General features: G+C 36.6%; 1 protein-coding gene across 1 annotated transcript; it reads left to right on the forward strand.

Moving 5' to 3' along the window:
* Positions 1 to 159: 159 nt before the first annotated feature.
* Positions 160 to 19374, forward strand: LOC106129519 (cell adhesion molecule Dscam2). The gene is made up of 27 exons (XM_060949318.1): positions 160 to 335; positions 1735 to 1825; positions 2444 to 2594; positions 3058 to 3222; positions 3556 to 3691; positions 4324 to 4443; positions 7134 to 7298; positions 8588 to 8732; positions 9490 to 9638; positions 9858 to 10068; positions 10384 to 10579; positions 10926 to 11092; positions 11211 to 11293; positions 11488 to 11625; positions 12338 to 12541; positions 12678 to 12807; positions 13229 to 13413; positions 13524 to 13703; positions 14225 to 14413; positions 14663 to 14890; positions 15116 to 15327; positions 16345 to 16459; positions 16710 to 16875; positions 17121 to 17272; positions 18024 to 18191; positions 18641 to 18748; positions 19247 to 19374. The coding sequence occupies exons 1-27, from the start codon at positions 164 to 166 to the stop codon at positions 19372 to 19374; spliced, it is 4254 nt and encodes a 1417-aa protein (XP_060805301.1). The 5' UTR covers positions 160 to 163.
* Positions 19375 to 21694: the final 2320 nt, after the last annotated feature.

Here is a 21694-nt window from a genome sequence, read left to right on the forward strand (position 1 = left end):
CCTCACCGCTGTAAAGGAGACAAGACTCTTAAACCTAAAAAATATTTTTTTGATTCACCGAACAAAAACTACTGCTAGATGCTTCTATGTGTCTTTAACGCAATAAAGGTATCATTCATTTCTTATTCAAAATTTATTATCTAAAATATTTGTTCATAGTGCAATGATAACAGAAGGCCGAGAGAGCGGGCCGACTGGCCTAGGCTCGAGCAATAACTACGTGTTGTCGACTCTATCGCTCAGCGGCGCAAGGGTTGAGCACGGAGGTCGGTACGAGTGCCGAGCAACCAACTCCCATGGCAGTGTAGCTCATGCTGCGAGACTCAATGTTTATGGTGAGTCCTAATAGCAAAAATCTTGAAGAGGAAAGAGTTAGAGAAGGCTTATAATATGCAATAACGTTGTGCTGTTGACTCTATTGCTCAGTTTGAGCACAGAGGCCTATACGAGTGGCGAGCGACGAGCTCACATGGCAGCGCAGCTCATGTTTCAAAACTCGATTATTGTGGTAAGTACTGCTAGTAATAATTTAAATAAAGACTGTGCGACGGCTATTGCTATCACTCGGTGTTGCTCAGTCGAGTATATGGAGTTTTTATATTGCGATTAGATGATGTGCTACAATCAATAATTTATCGAAGTAATGTTTGAATACTTTATTCATGAATATGACAAAAACTTTATAAATTTTTGCGTTTATTAACGCTTTATTTAAAAGTTATATATCAGTGTTTATATACATTAAATATTGGATGCAACGATAATACCACATTTGCCACACCCTACGTACAAACTTGTTATGAGCTGCTACTGCGGCAAGCCCACTATACTCGTATAATATCTACTGTGACGTGACTGTAACAAGGGCACTATGCTAAATTTACTGTCACTTAGTGAATTCCCCGGTGTCCAGTGAATTATTGTTCTGCTTCCTCATGGTTTTCCTCGGCGCATATTACTATGCGTCTTGCGAGTTCTCCCACTTCAATTTCTTTAATATTTAATTTCCTAGTGCTCCTACATAAACATGTGGCTAGACGTCTTGAGCTCGTTTCCCAAACAATTTTGCTGGGAAATTGGTTTCTCGAGTTTACTGGCGCTGGGGCTTGAGTGTATAACATTATTTCCTTCGATTTCACAAGATCTAGACGAGACGATGATGAAAGTGTGATTCTAGACATGATATGAAGCCTTAATTGGCCTTTTTGGCCTGAAATTTTTAAGATCCTTAATTTTCCAGAATAGTGAAACATTTGCAACTTTTGGCATTTAAAGTATGCTATATTTTTAGTTATGACAGTACCTAATTTTTCTTAAAGTGCCGTGTGGTTCCCGGCACCAATGAAAAAAGAATAGGACCACTCCATCTCTTTCCCATGGATGTCGTAAAAGGCGACTAAGGGATAGGCTTACAAAATTGGGATTCTTTTTTTAGGTGATGGGCTAGCAACCTGTCACTATTTGAATCCCAATTCTATCATAAAGCCAAATAGCTGAACGTGGCCATTCAGTCTTTTCAAGATTGTTGGCTTTGTCTACCCCGCAAGGGATATAGACGTGACAATATGTATGTATATATGTAATTTTTCTAAGTCATAGGATTAAAGCTTAGTCATTAGTAGAACTGAAACATCAGAAGTGACAGAAATATATAAATGCAAAATTTTCTACCAAATTCAAGTAAAATTTGCAAGCATATATATGTTTTTTTTAACATAAGCCTTTTTCCCTCAGGTTCCCCTTACATCCGGGCTATGAATCTCGTGAAGGCTGTGGCCGGGTCTGAAGTCACAGTCTGGTGCCCTTACTATGGATTTCCAATAAAGTAAGTCACTTTAATTTACGTTCACTTAGTAGACTTTAAATCAGCCTTATTAATCCACTGCAGAACATAGACTCACAGTTTTATTACTTTAGCTCAGTTTGAAGTTTCATTGAAAGTTTAATATCAGTACTCTTAGTCTGTATTCTCTAAGTCTCGCTTAGAGAATTTCACGATTATATTTAAATTTTCTTCATTGAAAACTCATTTCAGGTTATCTTATATAAAAAAATCTTAATAAAATTAATTTTAATAGTGAAAATTCATGATATTCTTCTGTCTTAATTTTTGCTGATTGCAAATTTGTTTCAAATTAAAAGGTAAGTTTGTAAAAATTTGTTAGTGTTTGGTTGTAGTAATTTTAAAGTAACAATGATTTATTTGGTTAGAAGTGTTTAAGATATAAGCCTATTTCAGTAGTTATGTAACTTTTTACATGCATTCAATTCAGAACTACAAAATACAAAATTGGACAATTTTATTTCAACAACATAGTAATTCATTTTAAGTTTTCTTATATAAACATTACCTACCTCATGATTATATCCAGTACTCACCGTTTTTAAGCCATCAAAAGAATATACGTAATATATAATTTTCTCCTACCAATTTTAAACAAAGGTCTGTCAAATGGGAGGGCGGCGTGGGAACTGATCCTAGATACCAGCAGCTCGACGGCCAACTGACCATTTCCAACGTGGATCGGAATCGGGATAGAGGCACCTGGACTTGCTCAGTACTCACTCCTGGAGGTGAACTGGCGAAAAGAGAGGTTCACAATTTATTTATTTGTTGGTAAAAAGTTTATTTTCTATAACAACCCTGTAGAATAGAATGTGACTAAATTTCATACCGCGTGGATGTCTAATCATTAAATACCACTTCGTACCTTTGTCGTGAATCACCTGGTGCATCAACCACCTTTTAAGCTGGGTTAGGTTTATAGAGTCACGGAGGTCAGATGTGATTACCTAATCAACACGTGATTTTTCCTAGTAAGGACAAAACCAAAGCAAACGCCAGGATGAAAAGGAATGTGTTTTTGTTTTCGTATGGGGATACAAACCTTGCGTTATTACAGGAATGATCTTTTATTTTTACTTTTTATTGAAAATCTAAAAAGACAATAATGCTATTAGATCTTCTAGGTTCTTGATAATTATAAATCAATCAATAAATTGAAATCGCATGACGAGCTGATTAAGATAAAATACTTCAAACATAGAAATTTTCAGGTGCAAATAACAGTGGTATCCCCACCAGTTATATCACCACTGGTGTTCCCTCCTGGATTGCGAGCTGGTGACCGGGCACAGCTGACTTGCAGTGTGACCTCTGGGGACATGCCGGTCTACTTCTCTTGGCTGAAAGACCAAATGCCTATATCAAGTGTATTACAGGTAGAAATTATAATTGCCTTTTAAAACGTTACTTTATTCTTGAAGCAAGAGAAGAGTATGGTTATGATGAAGTTAGTTTTTTTAATGATTACAATAAACCAGATAACAAAAGAACACGTAAAAGAGGTTAATACTTTATAGTAACAATATACTCATATCTAAATCAAATAAGTTTTTGTATCCTTCCGCGTAGGTAGTAGTTTTGACAGAAACATAATATCAAGTTACATAAGAACAAGTACGGCACGTAAGACCTCAGACATTATAACTACTGTATTTTTTATGATGTTTTATTAAAGTTATGCCAATGCTAATATATGAATGATTTCGCAGGTTGATGAAAGAGGAGCGGAGTTTTACAGCATGCTCATATTCAAAAGTTTGACAGCTGCACACAGCGGGGTCTACACCTGCGTGGTGACTAACACAGCTGGAAAAGCTAACACTTCTGCTGAATTAGCTATTAAAGGTAAGGAAATATTTTATTTTCATGTTATATAATAATAGTTGTTTCTGTCGCGCTTTGACGTGGCAGATCCAGCCCCTAATGTTCCAGAAAGTGCATAACAGCCTATTTGCACTAGTTTTACTGATATCCTATTCGATTGTACGTAGGCAAAGCACTAAGCACCTCTTGTGATGACAAAGTAATAAGTGGCCATACTACTAGCAATTCATTCAAACTATCTTATCATATATTCCTAATAATCTTAGCCTTATAATCGTCCTGGTAAAGGGTCAGGTCAAAAGTACCCGAAACCGCCGAGCTTGCATGAAGAGAGTTATGAATGTGGATGAAGCGAAGGAAGTATGCAGAGATCATGGCAAATGGAAAGAGGTAATCTCTGCCTACCCCTCCGGAAAAAGAGGCGTGATTTTATGTTTGTATGTATGTATCTTAGCCTTATAAAGCTCTAACATTTTAATTACCTTGAATCAATTGAAAGACACTTCTCCACTTGGGACTAAATCCTGTGTATTCCTTCAAAGTTATTAAGACCGTGTTATATGCAAATCTTTGTTTTCTTCGCTTACCTACGTACGAAATAACGTCCGACTTTAAAGTGAGCAGTAGAGTGAAAGTAAAATACTTTTGTTTAGTGCCTCCATATTGGCAAATCGAGCCATCTGATGCGGCCGTGCTCTTGAATGGTTCGCTGACTGTGAGCTGCGAAGCAAAGGGACATCCGTCGCCTGCTATTTACTGGACTAAATTTGCAGGTAACGATTAAAAATATTTCAATGTTGAATTCAAATAATAATCAAGAATCATGTCTATTTTAATTTCGTTATGCACCTCGTTATATTTCTTGTTCTTATTCGAACAACAAATACTTTGTCAAATGACTTCGAAAATAAGCGTCCATAATGACAATGATTCGTCGGCATCACCCTTTAACACTAGAAGGGCCATGGCCGTCAATTTGACGGCAAAATAATTTTGATGGCTAATAACTTTTTGTCTGTATTTCAGTTTGTATTCATATTTAATGACTTTTCATAACTTATGATTGTATAAGTTTTAACTTAATAAAAATAAATAAATAATGATTGATATGCGGGGTATGCTTACTCATACCTAATAAGACCGGACGCCGTCAATTTGACGGCACTTGAATACTTTGAAGTGTTATAAACAAAAGTTTTGTTTCTACCTTCTTATCTTACCTATATATTTATATGTTGTGTTTATTGACATGACTTACAGTTTCAACTGATTATTTGAAGAGAATTGTCGTGTGTTTATTTTATAATGAGTTCCAATCGGCGTTCCAAACAGCTCTCGAGTTTAGAAATAGAACGAGAGTTATCGCAACTTTGTAATATTGAAGAAGATGACTCAGGTGATGAAAGTGGCAATGAATTATCAGTAACGCATTGTGATAACGAAGATGAAGACTTTCAGCTAGACCAAGAAAGTTTTACATCTGAGGATTCAGAAGCCGACATTCCAACTGAAAGTCATTTCGACAGTGAAACGCAGGACAGTAATTTACACAGCGAACGTGGTATACGTAGAAGTCGTGGCAGAAGACCTGGATCCAGCGGAAGAGCAGTGCATTCGGGAAGTATAACACGTGGTGGGAGGCAAGTCAGAACGTCATCATTACCCGAAATAGGTATGAGACAAGTGGCTAGTGATGGCACTGAATGGACGTGTATTCCTAGTTTTAGTGGTGGAACGACGGGCCGTCGAAGTCGGCAAAATGTACTGAGAGAAAACCCAGGTCCCACTCCATATGCAAAGCGGTATGTAGAATCCAAAAAAGTTATTACTTCTTGGAGTCTTTTTATTCAAGAATTTATATTACGACGCATAAAGTTGTGCACTGAAACTGAAGCACGTATCAAATGTCAAGATGAATCGTGGGAAATTTCTTTAGATGAATTAGATGCTTTCATTGGACTGATTTATGCACGTGGAGCTACAACATGAGCCATTTAGACCTAGACATTTTATGGTCCTTAGAATGGGGTCCGCCAGTTTTCAAAAATACTATGAGTAAAAATAGATTCAAAGAAATAATAAAATATTTACGATTTGATTTGAGAAGCACGCGTAATACACGTTTATCTACTGACAAATTTGCAATGATTTCTGATATATGGAATAATTTTATAGAAAATTGCCAAATGTGTTACATTCCTGGTGAAAATATGACTGTTGATGAGCAGTTATTTCCATCGAAAACACGTTGCCCTTTTTTGCAATATATTGTGAACAAGCCTGATAAATTTAGAATAAAGTTTTGGTTATTAGTGGATGTTGAGAGCAAATATCTGTGTGGGGGTTTTCCTTATTTAGGAAAAGATAGTGAGCGCCTAAGTAATATGTCGTTACCAGAACATGTTGTTATGAAATTGTTACAACCTTACCTCAAAAAAGGTCGGAACGTTACAACGGATAATTTTTTCACATCTCTAAAATTGGCAGAAAAGCTTAGATCTGAAAGTACAAGTATTGTTGGAACAATGAGACGGGCAAGACGAGAAGTACCAGCGAATTGTAGAAACATTCGTACAAAGAGATATGAAACCTTTATACTGAAATCGGCAACAAACACAACCCTAACAATTTATCAAGGTAAACCTGGGAAAAATGTCATTGTATTGAGTATATTACACGAAAATATTGATGCTGAGTCAAAAAAAAACTACCGGAGACTATACAATTTTATAACGAAACTAAGGTAGGCGTGGATATAATTGACCAAATGGCACGAAAATATACTGTAAGAGCTGGAACACGAAGATGGCCAGTCCACGTCTTCTATAATATTCTAGATTTGGTCGCCATAAATTCATGGATTATTTATCGCCAAGTTACAGGTGAAAACATCTCTCGTCATAATTATATTCTACAACTTGTAAGTGAACTTCGCGCAGAGTACGTGAATAAAAAACAAAGTGCATCAGCTTTTCAACGTTTGGATAACATAACTATTGAAGAAGAACAGCCTTCTACATCACAAAAAAGATGACAATGTCAAATTAATTCAAAATGTAAAAAGAACCGCACTTGTGACTTATGTACTATTTGCCAGAAAGCTGTTTGTGGTCAATGTGTAAAAAAAGTATTTAAAAAAATTATTTGTAATAAATGTTTTATGTAACTAATCAAAGTAGATATTTAATTAAAAGCATTAATTAAAATTCGTAATTTTGTTTTTATGACACACATAGGTACATATTTCAATCATATTTTCTCCGTAATTATCATATACCGTCAATTTGACGGTCGCGGTCTTTGAAGGTATGCAATTTCCCCGACCCTTCTAGTGTTAAAGATTTTCTTATTTCTGTCTTTTTTAGGAATTGTTTTTGTATTTTATTCCAGTGCCTTCAAGAGTCCAAGAGTCAATTGTCTGCTAATAAAAACTATCACTAAATATCGTTGCAATTTTACATAGGATCAACAGAGACAACCCTTGGTGGCGTGTCAGACCCAGTGGTTCTGACCAACGGTTCACTGCGGTTGGAAGCGGCAAGGGCCGAACATTCTGGAAAGTATCGGTGTCGGGCTGATAACGGAGTGGCGCCTGCCTTGTCTAAGACATTGACTATACATGTCAATGGTAAGAAAAAGTCCTTAAATTACAAATATTAAAAATACCATGTTTACATATCATGATCATTATCAATATAATGTATTCGTCCTCTAACGATTGTTATGGGTGACAACAACTTTAGGGTTTATTTATTTATTATGTGACGACCTACATATTCTACTAAAAATAACATTATATTAAAAGGTTAATTTATGAAACATGTTTACAATAAGATCTAATGAAGAAATGGATACAGAAGTACGATGTATTTATCAATATTGTTTTCTCTCCCCGAGGCTGCTTCCTGAATTCATACGGAACGAGCGCAAATAAACTATTCCAATCACTAAAATGAATTCTATCGTTTGTTATGTAAAAAAATGATACAAACTTTGATTGCGCTACGTGAAGCCGAATTGATTGAAAACTTCATCAACAAATGTCGGCCATCTTTTGGTGCACTGACGGACTATTTTAAAATGTTTTTCATGGTATATGGTTATTACATATATCGTTAATTTTATGGTTAATAGTATGGTTATTACATATAACTATAACCCCCCCGCCCCCAAAGAAACACAAACTACATTTACAATTAGATTTAATAGGATAAACCAATTTATTTATTAGTCTTCATATTGTTATATTAGTAACCAACCCGAAGTGCTATAACTATTAATCACTTAGGTATAAAACTACGCTTGTTTACCAAACAAAATTTAGATTTTAAAAATAGGTTAGTTCCTACTCTCGGAAATTGGCTCGCTTTTGGAATCGTGATTGCGTTCGAAGCGCGGTCGGCCGTCGTGCCGGGGTTGATACATTGGGCGTGTGTTCCGCGCCGTGACATTTAAGTGTTTCGAGTTTTTAAATAGTTATTACAGCACACCTAATTACATTGCTATTATGGATGTTGATATAACACATCGCGGCTAAATGCAGCCGCCACGTGCTGGGATCTGGAATGTCAAAGATTTTTTATAAAGGAAATTATCTTGACTCGCCTTGAGCCTCGTTATGTCAGTTCAGTTCTCCCTACTTAATTGTTATAACGATATTTTTTACTAAAGAACTATTATTTTACGAAACATCATGATAAAATATTATCTTCTTTTGCGTAAATCTTAATTACGTCCTCCGTCCATATTTCTGGAGCGATTTCTGTCCACCTATGATTTGAAATATTAATAAATATAAGTGACAAATAGCTTTTGCAAATGTCGGAAGACTCCCGTTTCCGAAGAATTCTAGTGGAGCGTGTAATCGAAATCACGCAAAGATGAAAGACAGAGTTCTTAATTTTTTGAATATTGCAGAACCAGCACGATTCGAGACACCATCAGCTAATGTGACAGCCAAACTTGGGGAGACCATCCGCTTGGTGTGTGTGGCGAGGGGAGACAGTCCGCTCTCTACCGCTTGGAGTCACTCGGGCAGGGCGTTGCCTAACTCGGATTATAGGTAAGGTATAATCGAATGTTCCTAATATCAAAAATGGTTTAACGGTTATCGATCTAACGTACTCGTAGCATAAAGCTTGTTAATTGAAAATAATAAATAAACAAAATAATCGAAAAATTGCAGATTCGACGTTCCTATATTGATAACTTTTTAATAGGTATACAGTGGGGACAGATAACTGATTCCCTTGGTTTATAAAGGTAAGTGGTCAGGTTATTCTACCCCTGACTTTGCACAATTTTATGTGAAATTACTTTTATTTGTCTTATGAAAAATTAAATCGAGCGTTCACACTTCATAGTAGTCTCTCAAAAATTCTGCACTTCTGCCAAGTGTCGTATTTTAAACTACAGGCCAAAGTTTGTTTGTTTGTTCTTAAATTATTCAGTTTAGGTATGTTAGTTAACTTGTTGAATAATTCCTAGTTTGATTTTCCATTGAACTGAAAAAGAATTGTTCGGTGTTTGGTTTTATATAGTTCAGTAAATGGTGATTTGTTTATAACAGTTAATGCTATATACCTACCTAAGTCTCTAACCTTTGGGTCAACACAATCTGTGTTTTTATTTCATTGTAAAAGAGATATAACAAAAAGTTAAATCAATATAATTTTTTGTTAATCTCCTGTTTTTGTCCTTATACACACAGTCTCTTGCAGAAAAGTTTGACCCCTTGTACGAAGAGGAGTTACTAACTGTAACTATTAATATAAGAAACAAAAAATACAAAATATTCCTAATCTATTTGACGTTCTCAGGATGAGTATATCAGAAACCCGTAGTGCAGAGGGTCTGCGAAGTGAGCTGGTGATAGAGAGAGCTGACAGGAGGGACTCCGGAGTGTACCGCTGTCAAGCCTCCAACCCCTTTGGGAGGTCCGACCATTTTGTGCATCTTGCTGTTCAAGGTACCTTAAAATTTTGTATTTTAGAACTAAAATCTAGTTTATTGATAAGAATCTTTTATTTGTCATAATAGCTCTCATAAGTACAGGCTATTTTATGACTATGTGTCAAGTTAAGAATAAACATATTTTTTTTAATTGTAAAGGGTCATTATAACAAAGTTATTGTTGAGAAAGTAATTACATTCACAAATCACAATATTGTTTTTTATTTTCATCCAGAGCCACCCGAACCTCCGACAAACTTCCGCGTGGTCGAGTCGACATCTCGTTCGGTGCGATTGCAATGGCGGCGGCCGTACGATGGCAACTCCCCAGTGCTGGGCTATGTGGTACAGTACCGGAGACACGATGCCAATGGACCAGACTCCTGGAGAGACGCTGATACTCATAATGTATCAGTTTCACCGCATTCTATGGACTCCTACTCAGAGTTAGTTTCTTTTACAATATTTGACACGCCGGGCTCACTGACTCTCTGGGTTGTTTATCTTTTGCACTCATTTAAGCATGATTCGGTAGAGGTGAAATCTTAACGTAATTCTCACTTTGATCAGAAGGCTCAAAGACTTGTTGGAAAGGAGATTCAGAGAAAGAAACAGGTTGTTCCTTACATACAGTCTTTCATTTAAGTAATTAAAGGAAATTTAAATAATATCTCACGTTTTAAAACCGCCTCTAAAACTATTTCAGTCACTCAAGTATTGGTTATCATATCCCTCTATTTAATTTTTAATTATTCCCACAGGACCGAAGAAGCAACAATATCTGGTTTGGAGCCCGCCACAGCCTATTTAGTACGAGCCAGAACAGTAACAGCTCAATTTGCTTCAGCTCATACCAGGGCATTGTTAGCTTTGACTCTTCACGAGCCACCAGCAAGAGCTCCCATTAGTCTTCGTGCTTCTGCGCCTAGACCATCGACTATTGAACTGGCTTGGCAGGTATGGAATCTATAAGACTTCCTTCAAAAATGTTTGTATCGGTTTCAATTGGTCCACGTTGAAAATAGTAATCCAACTTAAAAGAAATGTATGTAAAGCAACCCGAACTTCGCAGCTCAGAGTAGCTGTAATGTAAATTTTACTTTTAAATACTCTACTTTTACCTCAGTGATAATTTGACAATTAATTCCTTTTCATTAGATCCTCAGTGCTGTCAGAGTAGCAGTGCACTTTAGATACGCCTTTTAGAGTAAATGGTCTGAAATGGATCTCTAACGAGAAAATGTAGTTTGATACATGCCCCATGAGGTCGGCTATTGTTTAACTGTTATATTTATCACCACAGGCCCCTCCATCGTCATCGTGGAACGGAGAGCTCCTTGGTTACACCGTTTGGTGGTGGCCGTCTGCTGATGGCTCGCTGTCCGGGGGATCCAACATCGGTATGGAGTTTTCCACTGTCAGGGGATTGATCAACAAGTATACGATAGAAGGATTAGAACATTATACGAGGTAAGTTTTTAATTCAATGTATTTTTATCTTTCATTAACAAGCTTGTATTCTTTTTAAAATAATTCTCCTTAAAAACTATGCAATTGGTGTGTAAACTTCCACTTATATTGCATATAGGTACTCCGTTAGTGTGAGGGCGTTCAACAGTGCAGGTGCAGGTCCTGCAACAGCCCCCGTCAATACTTTGACGCAAGAGAGTGGTAAGAAACATTTGAAACCTCTTTAAATTCTGTCTAGGTATAAAACATGAACTACTACATTGTCTCTTAAGTGGCTTCAAAACATTATGCACATGAGATTGATTAAGCTTTGATTCTGACTTTTCCCATTAGGTTTCTGCCTATCTCCAACTAATTCAAATCAATTTTAATTTAATATACCCTACTATTTGTAGTACCATCCGATGGTCCTAGAGCCGTGAGATGCCGCGCCGTGTCACCGCAGAGTCTGAAGGTGGAGTGGTCGCCTCCACCGGCGCATGCGCACCATGGCGCACTACTGGGATACAAACTATTGTATCGCCCACAACATAGTGAGTAACGTTTGTGCAAGGTTTGATTTTTGATAAGTCTCACATAGACTATTTGAAGTGAGACCTTAATATTTCAGTAAGGTTAATATTTCAGTTAGGTTAGGTTCTTTACTCTTAGATCGTGATGACACGTCTTTTTACTTCTTCAAAGTACCTTTAGTAGTTTGCCATATTTCTCGAGAGACGGGACACATAGAAAAAAGAATTAAATGACTGATGCAATTTCGAATCATATTTAGGTATAATAAAATAAATACTTAAACAAATATTTTGAAAATTTTTATTGTATTCTATTGCAAAATAGAACAATGTTTACAAATGGAAACAAAATTCATGATGCTTACGTAATTGGTGAGAATGTGCCGGTGGAAACTTTATACCCGTTTGGTCCCCCGGGCAATGCGAGCGAATACAAAGCAAAAACAGCGCAGTTGTAAATTTTATTTATTTTTAACCAGTGGCCTAAGATATAAGAATTAGCGAGTGACCCTTACTTATGAAATATTGTGTATATTGAATAGATCAACACTGCTTGTTTTGGAGGTAACATGTCATAAAATGTACCAACTACATTAAGTCTACGAAGCCTTACAAAGGTGATATACCTTTCTTGTCACCCACTGTACTTTTTATTCAACGATGAGAATATGGTGTCATAAATGTTTTTTACATGAATGATATAAGCTGAGTGATGGTAGTTGTTTGTCGGCAGCGACAGACTGGCTGGAGTGGGAAGTCCGAGTTGGCAGTGGTCCAAGCACAGGACTAGGAGCGGAAGTCAAACGTGTAGCGGGAGTAGAAACCTTACTTCTTGCGCTTAGACCACACACCAATTACACGGTGCAAGCTCTAGCGTATACTGCCGCCGGGGACGGAGTACCCGCTCATTCTATACATTGTACCACACAACAGGATGGTGAGTTTTAATTGATATTGATGTTCTGTATTTCAAATGTGTATTTTTTGCGCCTTTCGGTAATTTCTCATGTCTGTCATTGAATTGTGTTTGCAAATTGATATTTGTTCCTAGTTTAATAATAATAAACTTCCAGTACCAGGCCCACCTGCTGCAGTAAAAGTGGTAGCAACATCCGTAACTTCACTCGCTGTGAGCTGGCTTCCACCGAGTAGACCTAATGGACCAATTTTATACTATACAGTATTTTATAGAGAATTGGGAAGGTATGGTCTTATATATCTTTTTGAATTTTTTTTTGGCAAGGTACCTTAGGATGATTTGGTTTTAATTCTACAAACAATATTATACTTCTTTATACAAATAATATTATAATTAAAATGAACTCAAATTAAAACTAAAACTACTTAAAGAATAGAAAGAAAAAAAGATGATTACAAACTAAATTTAATTTACAAATTGTACTGTCTCAGCATAGCATCAACATGTGGGAGTGTGCTCAGAAGGCTGGCAGCATTTTGAATGGCAATGCTCTGAGTTTTAATTCTCAATTATATATTTTATTTGCTTGTGGTTTTAAGTTGGCCACAAAATCCATGTCATTATATCTATTTTAAAATTTTACCTGTAGTCAATTTCATAATATAATTTACATCACAAATAAATTGCTCTATTTGATATTTTTAGAGATAGGCCACCACAAACGACTACAGTTCAAGCCGAAGATGGAGATGCTTTAGTAGGTCTCGGTGGATCAACAGAGTTGAGATCTTTGGCTGAAGGAGCTACATACGAGGCATGGGTTGCTGCACATTCGGCAGCTGGTGAAGGGGAACCTTCGGCTCCTCAGCCGGCTACTACTACGCAACGAGGTTAATATAAAATATGTTAAAGATTTTAGTAAACAAAAATATAAATTTTAATTATTAGCCAAAACATTAGCCAAAGTGAAAATTAAAAATAACATTCTGGTTTACTTTAGCGGGTGCAAGACTTTTGTCATTCGGCGTATGGGCTCGAGTACAGTGCGGTCACTCATTGAGACTGGCTTGTGTCTCTCGCGGTGAACCAACACCAAGGTCGCGTTGGCTAAGAGGAGATAGAGCCGTTACACACGACCCTCGAACTCATCTCACACCCCATGGACACCTAGCCATTTACGGTAAGCGTTCTGTAAATTCTTTGGTCACGTCTTGAGACGCGATAATTTATCCATAGAACGCCTTTTCGTCGAAGGAAAAGTAGAAGACATAAGACCATGCGTCACCTACACATTGCACCGACCAAATAAAATCTATTGTAGTCCATTAACTAGGTGCAGTAAGATGGCTTCAAGTATAAAGGAGTGGCGAAGCATCATGCGGAGTGTTTCATCTGCCCCCTCCACTTCCAAGACGTTTGTCAAGAATGTATCGATGAAGGATCGTGAATAATTTGGAACATTATTATTTTAATCGCATAATATCTGAATGTGAATCTCTGCAAAGTTTTGCAACTTCACCGATAGGAAGCGGTTTGTATTGAAATGTTCTCTTTTATCCTGGCATGTTCACAGTTGCATCCTCCGTGTTCCCACCGCCACATTCTTGAAATGTTGGAGTGAGTTTTATAAGCTGCTGTTACTTAATCAATATTTAAGAATCTTTCTAGTATATTTTCTAGACTTGGTTTTCTTTCCATTAGAAGTTGACGCCTCAACAAGCGGTAATTACACCTGCTCCGCGCGTAACGCGTTTGGTTCTGAAGAAGTGACGTACCGAGTTGAGTGCGCCGCGCCCCCTTCCGCCCCTGCTCTAAACTTAGACCACGCGTCGCATAAAGAAGCGAGACTGACGTGGCGTATCACGCACCATCCTGCTGCACCTCCTAATGGTAAGAAAATTGTGTTTTCTTTTTTTTTAATTTGGGATTTGCTCTCCTAAGGTTATTGGATGGATATATTTTATTTAAAAAAATAGGATAAAAGTTTGAAATACTGTTACCAATTTTGTTTGATACAATGGTTTGCTATGATAAATGTTCTCGAAATGATTACTTTGGATTATAAATATTAAATAATAAAGCATAAGCAAGCATAACAATTGATTTTAAAATCTCTTCAATGAATCAATTTAATTTAAGGTTTCACAATCTGGTGGGTTCGGGTACGAGACGATTCCGGCGAAGGTATAGAGCCAGCAAGCACAAGAGGTGAAGAAGAAAAGAGATTGGAAGCTGGGGGAGAAGCAACTAGCATTGTTCTTAGGGCTCTATCGTGTGGAGTCACATATTCAGTCAGAGCTATTGCTCATTCCAGAGCTGGACCTTCGCCGCCATCCGTGCCTCTTCTAGTTAGAACGAAGCCACCAGGTAAGGAACTTGAGTTTTACCTTGTGAATAAGTATTTACGAATAAGATAAGTATAGTCTGTGATCACAGAATAGGATATACCGTGCTACGCAACAATTGGGAAAAATTTCGGTTCTGAAATAGGTCTCATGGAAATCAAAATTGAAAATCAAAATTGAATACTCATGGAAATCAAAATTGAATAATTTTTGTATTTTGAGACTATAACTATCTATTTTCCGGCAGTATTGGTATGGGAAGGAGGAGGGGAGCCCGATATTCAGGAAGAAGGTGCAGAGGCGGCGGTGTGGAGCAACAGTAGTGCGTTGGCTGTAGATGCACGAAGAGCGGTGCGGTGTGGCGCTCGACTGGTCAGGCTGCAGTGGAGACGGGCCGACACGGGGGGATCTGCGACCTGGAGGGACGCTGACCTGACGTCGCTGCATCATCATCGAGAGGTCAGAATTTTCAGGATACAAAGAAAAACTTCATTTGTTGAGCGGAGTGGTGAAGAAGTGAAAACGAGCGATGAACAGGCTCCTGTTACAAATAAGGATAAGGCGAAAGAAATGTGCAGAAATCGCGACAAGTGGAAAGACAGTCTATGCCTACCCCTTCGGGAAAAAGGCGTTATTTTATACATGAACTTATGCATATGTCTCCTTAATGGAATCTGACTGAAGCTAGATAATGTTACATAATGTTAATACGTTGCTATTAGAAAACACTACTTACTGAGTATAGTAAAATCAACATTAATATTTTGAAAGCAAAATGTTGGACATTAAACATTTTAAATGAAAATTTCTTTATATGGTACGATTACATTTCAATCCGATGAAAAACGAGCACAAATTCAAATCATTTTTTGAATTCCATACGAAATTTGTTCGTTGGGGACGGCCCCAATAACTTTTTTGCGTAAATAATCAACAAGTTTTCCAGGTGTTTCGTTCCACTTTTGTTTTGTACGGAAAATTCGGTGAGCGACCACAAACCGGAATACGAAGCAACATCCTATTTTCGAATCCAAAATTTATTAGATTGTGTGCCTACTCGCGTATATTATTTACCTGTGTACGTACGAACTACAGTAGATAAAAATATTCTGTCAATATCTGCACAAAGATATTAGAGTTATTTTATATAGCGACGTATAGATGCCTACATATTTTATATTATACTTTTAAATACCTTTTAACCTTTAAGCTTTTACGAGCTTGCATGCAGAGAGTTATGAATGTTGATAAAGCGAAAGAAGCAGGAAGCAGGGATTGCAAGCGAAAAGAAATAATCTTTGCCTTCCCCTGTATAAATACTGTACCCTGTGCTAATGTATAAATTCAATGAACACTACATAAAAAGTTAACATATTGATATGTTTGGCATATGTTTTAGTAGTCTCGTAATTATAATTTCCCCAAGTGTAATTACACTGATAATTATCAGTAAATTAAAATGTGTCAAATTCGTAGGTGGTCATTGGAGGGTTGACGGCGGGAGCATGGTACGGTCTGCGTTTGTGGACAGCCACAGAATCCAGCCGGCATCAAGCTATTTTGTATGCAGCTACTACTACACATTCTGGGGGTAAGTGCGAATCGTGTTATTCAACTTAGTTTGAAAACTATTTGCAACGTAGAGGTAGATAATATGAAATCAGGAATCGAAGAGTGTATTATAAAGTCCGAGCTTGAGAAACTTAGCAATTTAGGATTTTTTGCTCTGATTGACTTGTAGCGTAGAAATGACGCCACCATACTAAGATGATTACCTCATATGATAAAATTACCACCAAACACTAGATACAATATATTATAAATATTGTTTTTACCAACAGAACGCCTTCGAAGACCCGTGGCCTTCCAATCGGAAGGTGGGCCGGTGATATCCACTGGAAGCTCTGCGGATACTGAGAATGTTCTAGGGGCAGTATCAGTCGCTTTTGCAGCCCTTGCCACTTTGGCGGTCACTGCTCTCATCCTCGTGTTACTAGCCAAAAGAAGGTAACTAAGAACCATTTTGGTACTTTAAGCAGATGTTGGCTTCGCTAAATTTGGTGTAAACTGAATTCTTCGTAAAAGGATGAAAATTCTTCTCAGAATAAATATGCTAATTCCTATGCTACTTACATTTGAGCATGCGTGTGATTTATGAAAGTGCGATGATTAATAAAAACCTGTTGATTTATGGGTTTTTTATCATCGACTTGACACGCTGATAAGATTTTCATGATCGTAATGTTGTGCAGCACACTATTTCCTTGCGGAGGTCCGCCTGACGAGGAAACCCGCCGCTGCAGCCACTCGGTGGCCAGCACGGACAAGTCCGTCTGTCCAGAGCAGCAAAATATGAGGAACTGTCAGCACGACTACAAACACGACAAGTTGTCGCCTGCTTCTGGTAAGAACCAAATTTGTATTTTAAATTCAAAGATAAGTGATTCGAATCACTTATCTTTGAATTTAAAATACTCTGCTCGACTGTCTATTGTCGAAATATAACTGTGTTATTAAATATTGAGTAGTTTTATTTTTTTTTTTTTATCAAAGGGCATCGCCTTCGTAGACATTCAAATGCATAAGTCCCATACAAATGTAACTGAACTGACACATTTTCATGTCCTAGTTGAAATTTTAAAATTGATAATTTTTTAAAAACATAAGTATTTTCTTATAATATTTAATACTTCTATTGTATTCATTAGATATATTTTTGACAATCAAGAAATAATGCAAGACATCCACTTTGGATGTCTGGCTAGACGCCTCCGCTCCATTTTTAGCTGAGCTCCACTTTGACCCCGATTTTAAATTCAGCTTAGCTGTTTAAGTATTGAAATTCTTAATTTGCATATTTTACTCTCTTCGGCACGATCAAATTTTAATTACTTGAAAGAAAATTTAAATTTCTGAGTAGGAAACTTTTATTTGTATATATAGGTATTATCATAGATAAAACCACGGAGACATTTAATACATTCAAACATCCAACTATATTTTTCAGTTATAGAACTTCGATTAAAATGACTGTCAAAAGTGCTAAACTCATACAGAAGACGTTCCGTGCAGTAATTTCCGTTCTTCATTATTTCATACATACTAATTAAGATTAAAATGTATATTCCTGCATAACTAGTTCATTTTATAAACAGACGTATATGAAATAAGTCCGTACGCGACATTCGCTGTGGGAGGAGAGACGACCGCCGCTACCTTGGACCACACGCTTCAGTTCAGAACATTCGGACACCGCGACAACGACGCGCCGCCGCACCGCCCTTGTAGGAAACATCCGCAGAGGCACCGCGAGAGAGCTGACGGTAACTATCTAGATGTGTATATATTTGTATAATAATAAGTCCATAGAAGAATAGTATACATTTTATGTGTGACGACCGCCGCTACGTTGGACCACGCGGTACCCACACCGACTATTAGACCAACTATTTAACAGGAACCACAAGTGATGATGGATATTGGCTTGGATACATAATATTGATAAATATAGGGACGGAATAAATATATACATGACATTAAAGATATTGATAAGACTTGATCAATAAGTATACCTCGGAGACGTAGCCGGATTATAATTAATTTAAATTTATCACATAAATTGTAAGGTGTTAACTTAATGCTATTTTAAATAGGCCGCATCTTTAAAGTCGACGGCTGGGCAAGTTTTCGAATATTCGCTATACATACTTCATAATAAATTGACATGCATTTAGGATATGTTGCATAATAAACTCTGCGTTCCTTTGTGCAGTGGAGAAACATCATTCTGACTGCGAGCTCCAACAGCTCAGTCGTTATGAGAAGGTGCGCCCGCGCCATTGCGCTGGCACTTCATACTGCGTGCCGCTCGCACATCATGGTAACTAAAATACTTATCACTTACTTTTAAGTCATGGTGTTGGAAAAACTAATAATTAGTATAAAAGCAGCCCATTCAGATAACAAGATGTATGACCATAGACATTCAACCAAGGTCAGACGAAAGTCACTACGGGGAAAACCCCGATTTACCCCAATCCATAAACGTGGTCATAGGCGGAGCTATGGCTTCTTTCTAGAGAGGAAAAGATACAACCGGGCTTAAACGCAAGAAGGATGATGTCTTAATTCAATATCGTATAGCTTTAAAATAAATAGCTCATGTAAATTTCTCGTCGTAATTTAGATGTGCGAGGTATGGTTTCTTGCCTTACTTTTGTATATGCGCTAAAATCAGAACAAATCACTAACCCTTGACAATTACACTAATTATCTGCCAGAGATAAGGTACCTAAAATTTATTATTTTAATGGGTAAAATATTATGAAGGCAATCCATGTTAGTTGTATGCTCCATGATCAGTTACAATACGGTTCAGGTGGTGGGAGCAGCAGCGCCGGCGGGGGAGGCAGCGGGGGCGGATTCTCCGAGGTGTACGCCGGAGACTCCAGCGCAGAGTCCGGCCCTGGCTCGCTGTCCCCGCGGACACACCACGAACACAGCTAGCGATATACCTGAACTTCTAAAAACGTCACGTTCCGTGATACCTAATAATTGTCCAGAGTTCGGCCCTGGATCAATTGAAATAATGAACTCGATATATACTTGCATGAACTGAAAGTAACAACGTCATTAGATAATGAAGGACATAATTCTGGAATTTCCCGCAAGATCAAATTCCCAGCTTACATATTATTCATCAAAATACTTTATTAAGTTATGTCAAACCCATGTGCCAATCGTTTAAACTTAAAGTTTTTAAGAAGTTTTGTTACTTATATTTTTAAGTTAAAATAATAATGCTATTAAAGTGAGAAAAAGATTAAATAGAAGGGAACAAATGGACGGTAAGTGGTACGGATAAAAAAATTAAAATGTAACTTTAATGTAAGGGAACGTAATTAGATTCCTTAAGAGATCGGCCTAAGGCAATAAATGACATCAATACGATATCGGCTCCCAAGTGGAGGAGAATTATATCCGACTAATTTGTTGAACTTCTCCGATAATATTGATCATTTTGTCTTTTTTATATATATTCGCCTGAATTTATGTATTGTACTTTCATTTAAACACCATGTCTGTAAAAGGATTCCATGCAGTTCTGTAAATATTATTAATTACTTGTTAAAACTTAAGACTATAGAATTTCAACTTTCTAAAACAATTTATTAAAAGAATTTAAGCAATTAGAATCAATTTCCAGTTTGGTTCTGAATTGTTTCAATTCCTTAATTCCTGATTTCACTGCCAAATAAATTAATTTAATGAGCTCGCAATTTCACGGCAATTGTATTTAATACGGATCCGAAGATCCATTTTAACAGTTTTTCTTCTAATAATATACATATTTCTAGATAGGTTTTTATACGCAAAATGATGAACAATTGAATATTTATTTCATCTTATATGTTTAGTACGAAAATTACACTTACACGACACTGTTTTAGCAATAATATGAAATACCCTGTTTGTCATACAATAATGTAGCTGATCCAGACATACCTATGTAGCTTTATAAGAATCTGAATATACGGTCACTTGATAAGTTTTGAGAAGCTCGTAAATCGTAAACGACGATTTTCGAAAAAAATTAATGCAAACATAAATCATGTTGTAAAATATGTTTTTCATGTCTCAAAACTTTTTGAGTGAACAACATATTTCCCTTTTATGGTCTCATTAAATAGTTGTTAGTAAGTCAAGTTCATGTGGAAATTTAGATAATTAATGTTGTACATAGAAGTAATTCTAGTCAGACTGATATTAAATATCTACTTTAATTCGGAGCTTACATTTGTAAATACATTTGGTAGATATCAAACCTAGTCAATTTTTATTGAATGTTTTGTGACAATATGATTGTATTATGTAAATAATGAAATACAATATCTATGTGAGGAACTGGTTATAAAATAAATATATTTAACGGATAATCGTTTTTAATTATAGACTTTTGCATAATTTTCCCTAGTTCTCGCTATTGTATTCAAGGAGATTTAAAACAACACTTTAATTCTTTAAAAATAGTTAATAAGTATACATATACGAGTATCATACATACGTGGTGATTCCAGTGACGTCATGAAACTTATACATATGTATTTAGACAGTTCCTTTCCTGGAATTCCCTGACCGTTTTAGTAGTAATCAATAATAGGTGGTAAGTGTCTTTGCACGCTATTGTTAATTCTACTTTTTATATACATAGTTTGAACGTAGGTTTGTAAGTTTAAAGATATATACATTTTTTTGTTTTGTTGTTTACTTATTGTTTTTTTTTTTTGGTATATTACATTTTAATCCGCTATTTTTTATTATTTGGTACGAGATTCAAATCCTTATTGTCCCCTTTCAATATGCGATGCGATTTACTAGACTTCTTCTTTGTCCTTTTCCCACTTTTTACGTAGGATCGGCACAGTATGTTAGTTTTTCCAATTACTTCTGTCACTTGCCATATCACTAGTCACTCTCTTTCAATGCGATTTACCAGACATCCTGAGTATATTCGTAGAAATAACATACTAAAAAACAATACTTCTAGCTATTAAGGTAACCATGAACGTCTATATTGGCATTTTCAGCAAAATGTTAAGGAATCTTGTTATTAAAAATTGCAACTCGATGACAACGGCAATCTCGGATAAATTCCAATGATAAGCACATCTGGAACGCTGTTCAAGGAATTCTTGAAACCTTGCTAGCTTTACCTACTCGTGTAGTGTTATGGTAAATTGGGAATTAGGGATCTGTTTAGCATAAAAAGTGATAAGTTGTTAATACGACTCTATAACATAGAAAGAGGTACTGGTAAGTAATAATT

The sequence above is a fragment of the Amyelois transitella genome, chromosome 18 (assembly GCF_032362555.1).
Source record: "Amyelois transitella isolate CPQ chromosome 18, ilAmyTran1.1, whole genome shotgun sequence".
In the NCBI taxonomy this organism is placed as follows: Eukaryota; Metazoa; Arthropoda; class Insecta; order Lepidoptera; family Pyralidae; genus Amyelois; species Amyelois transitella.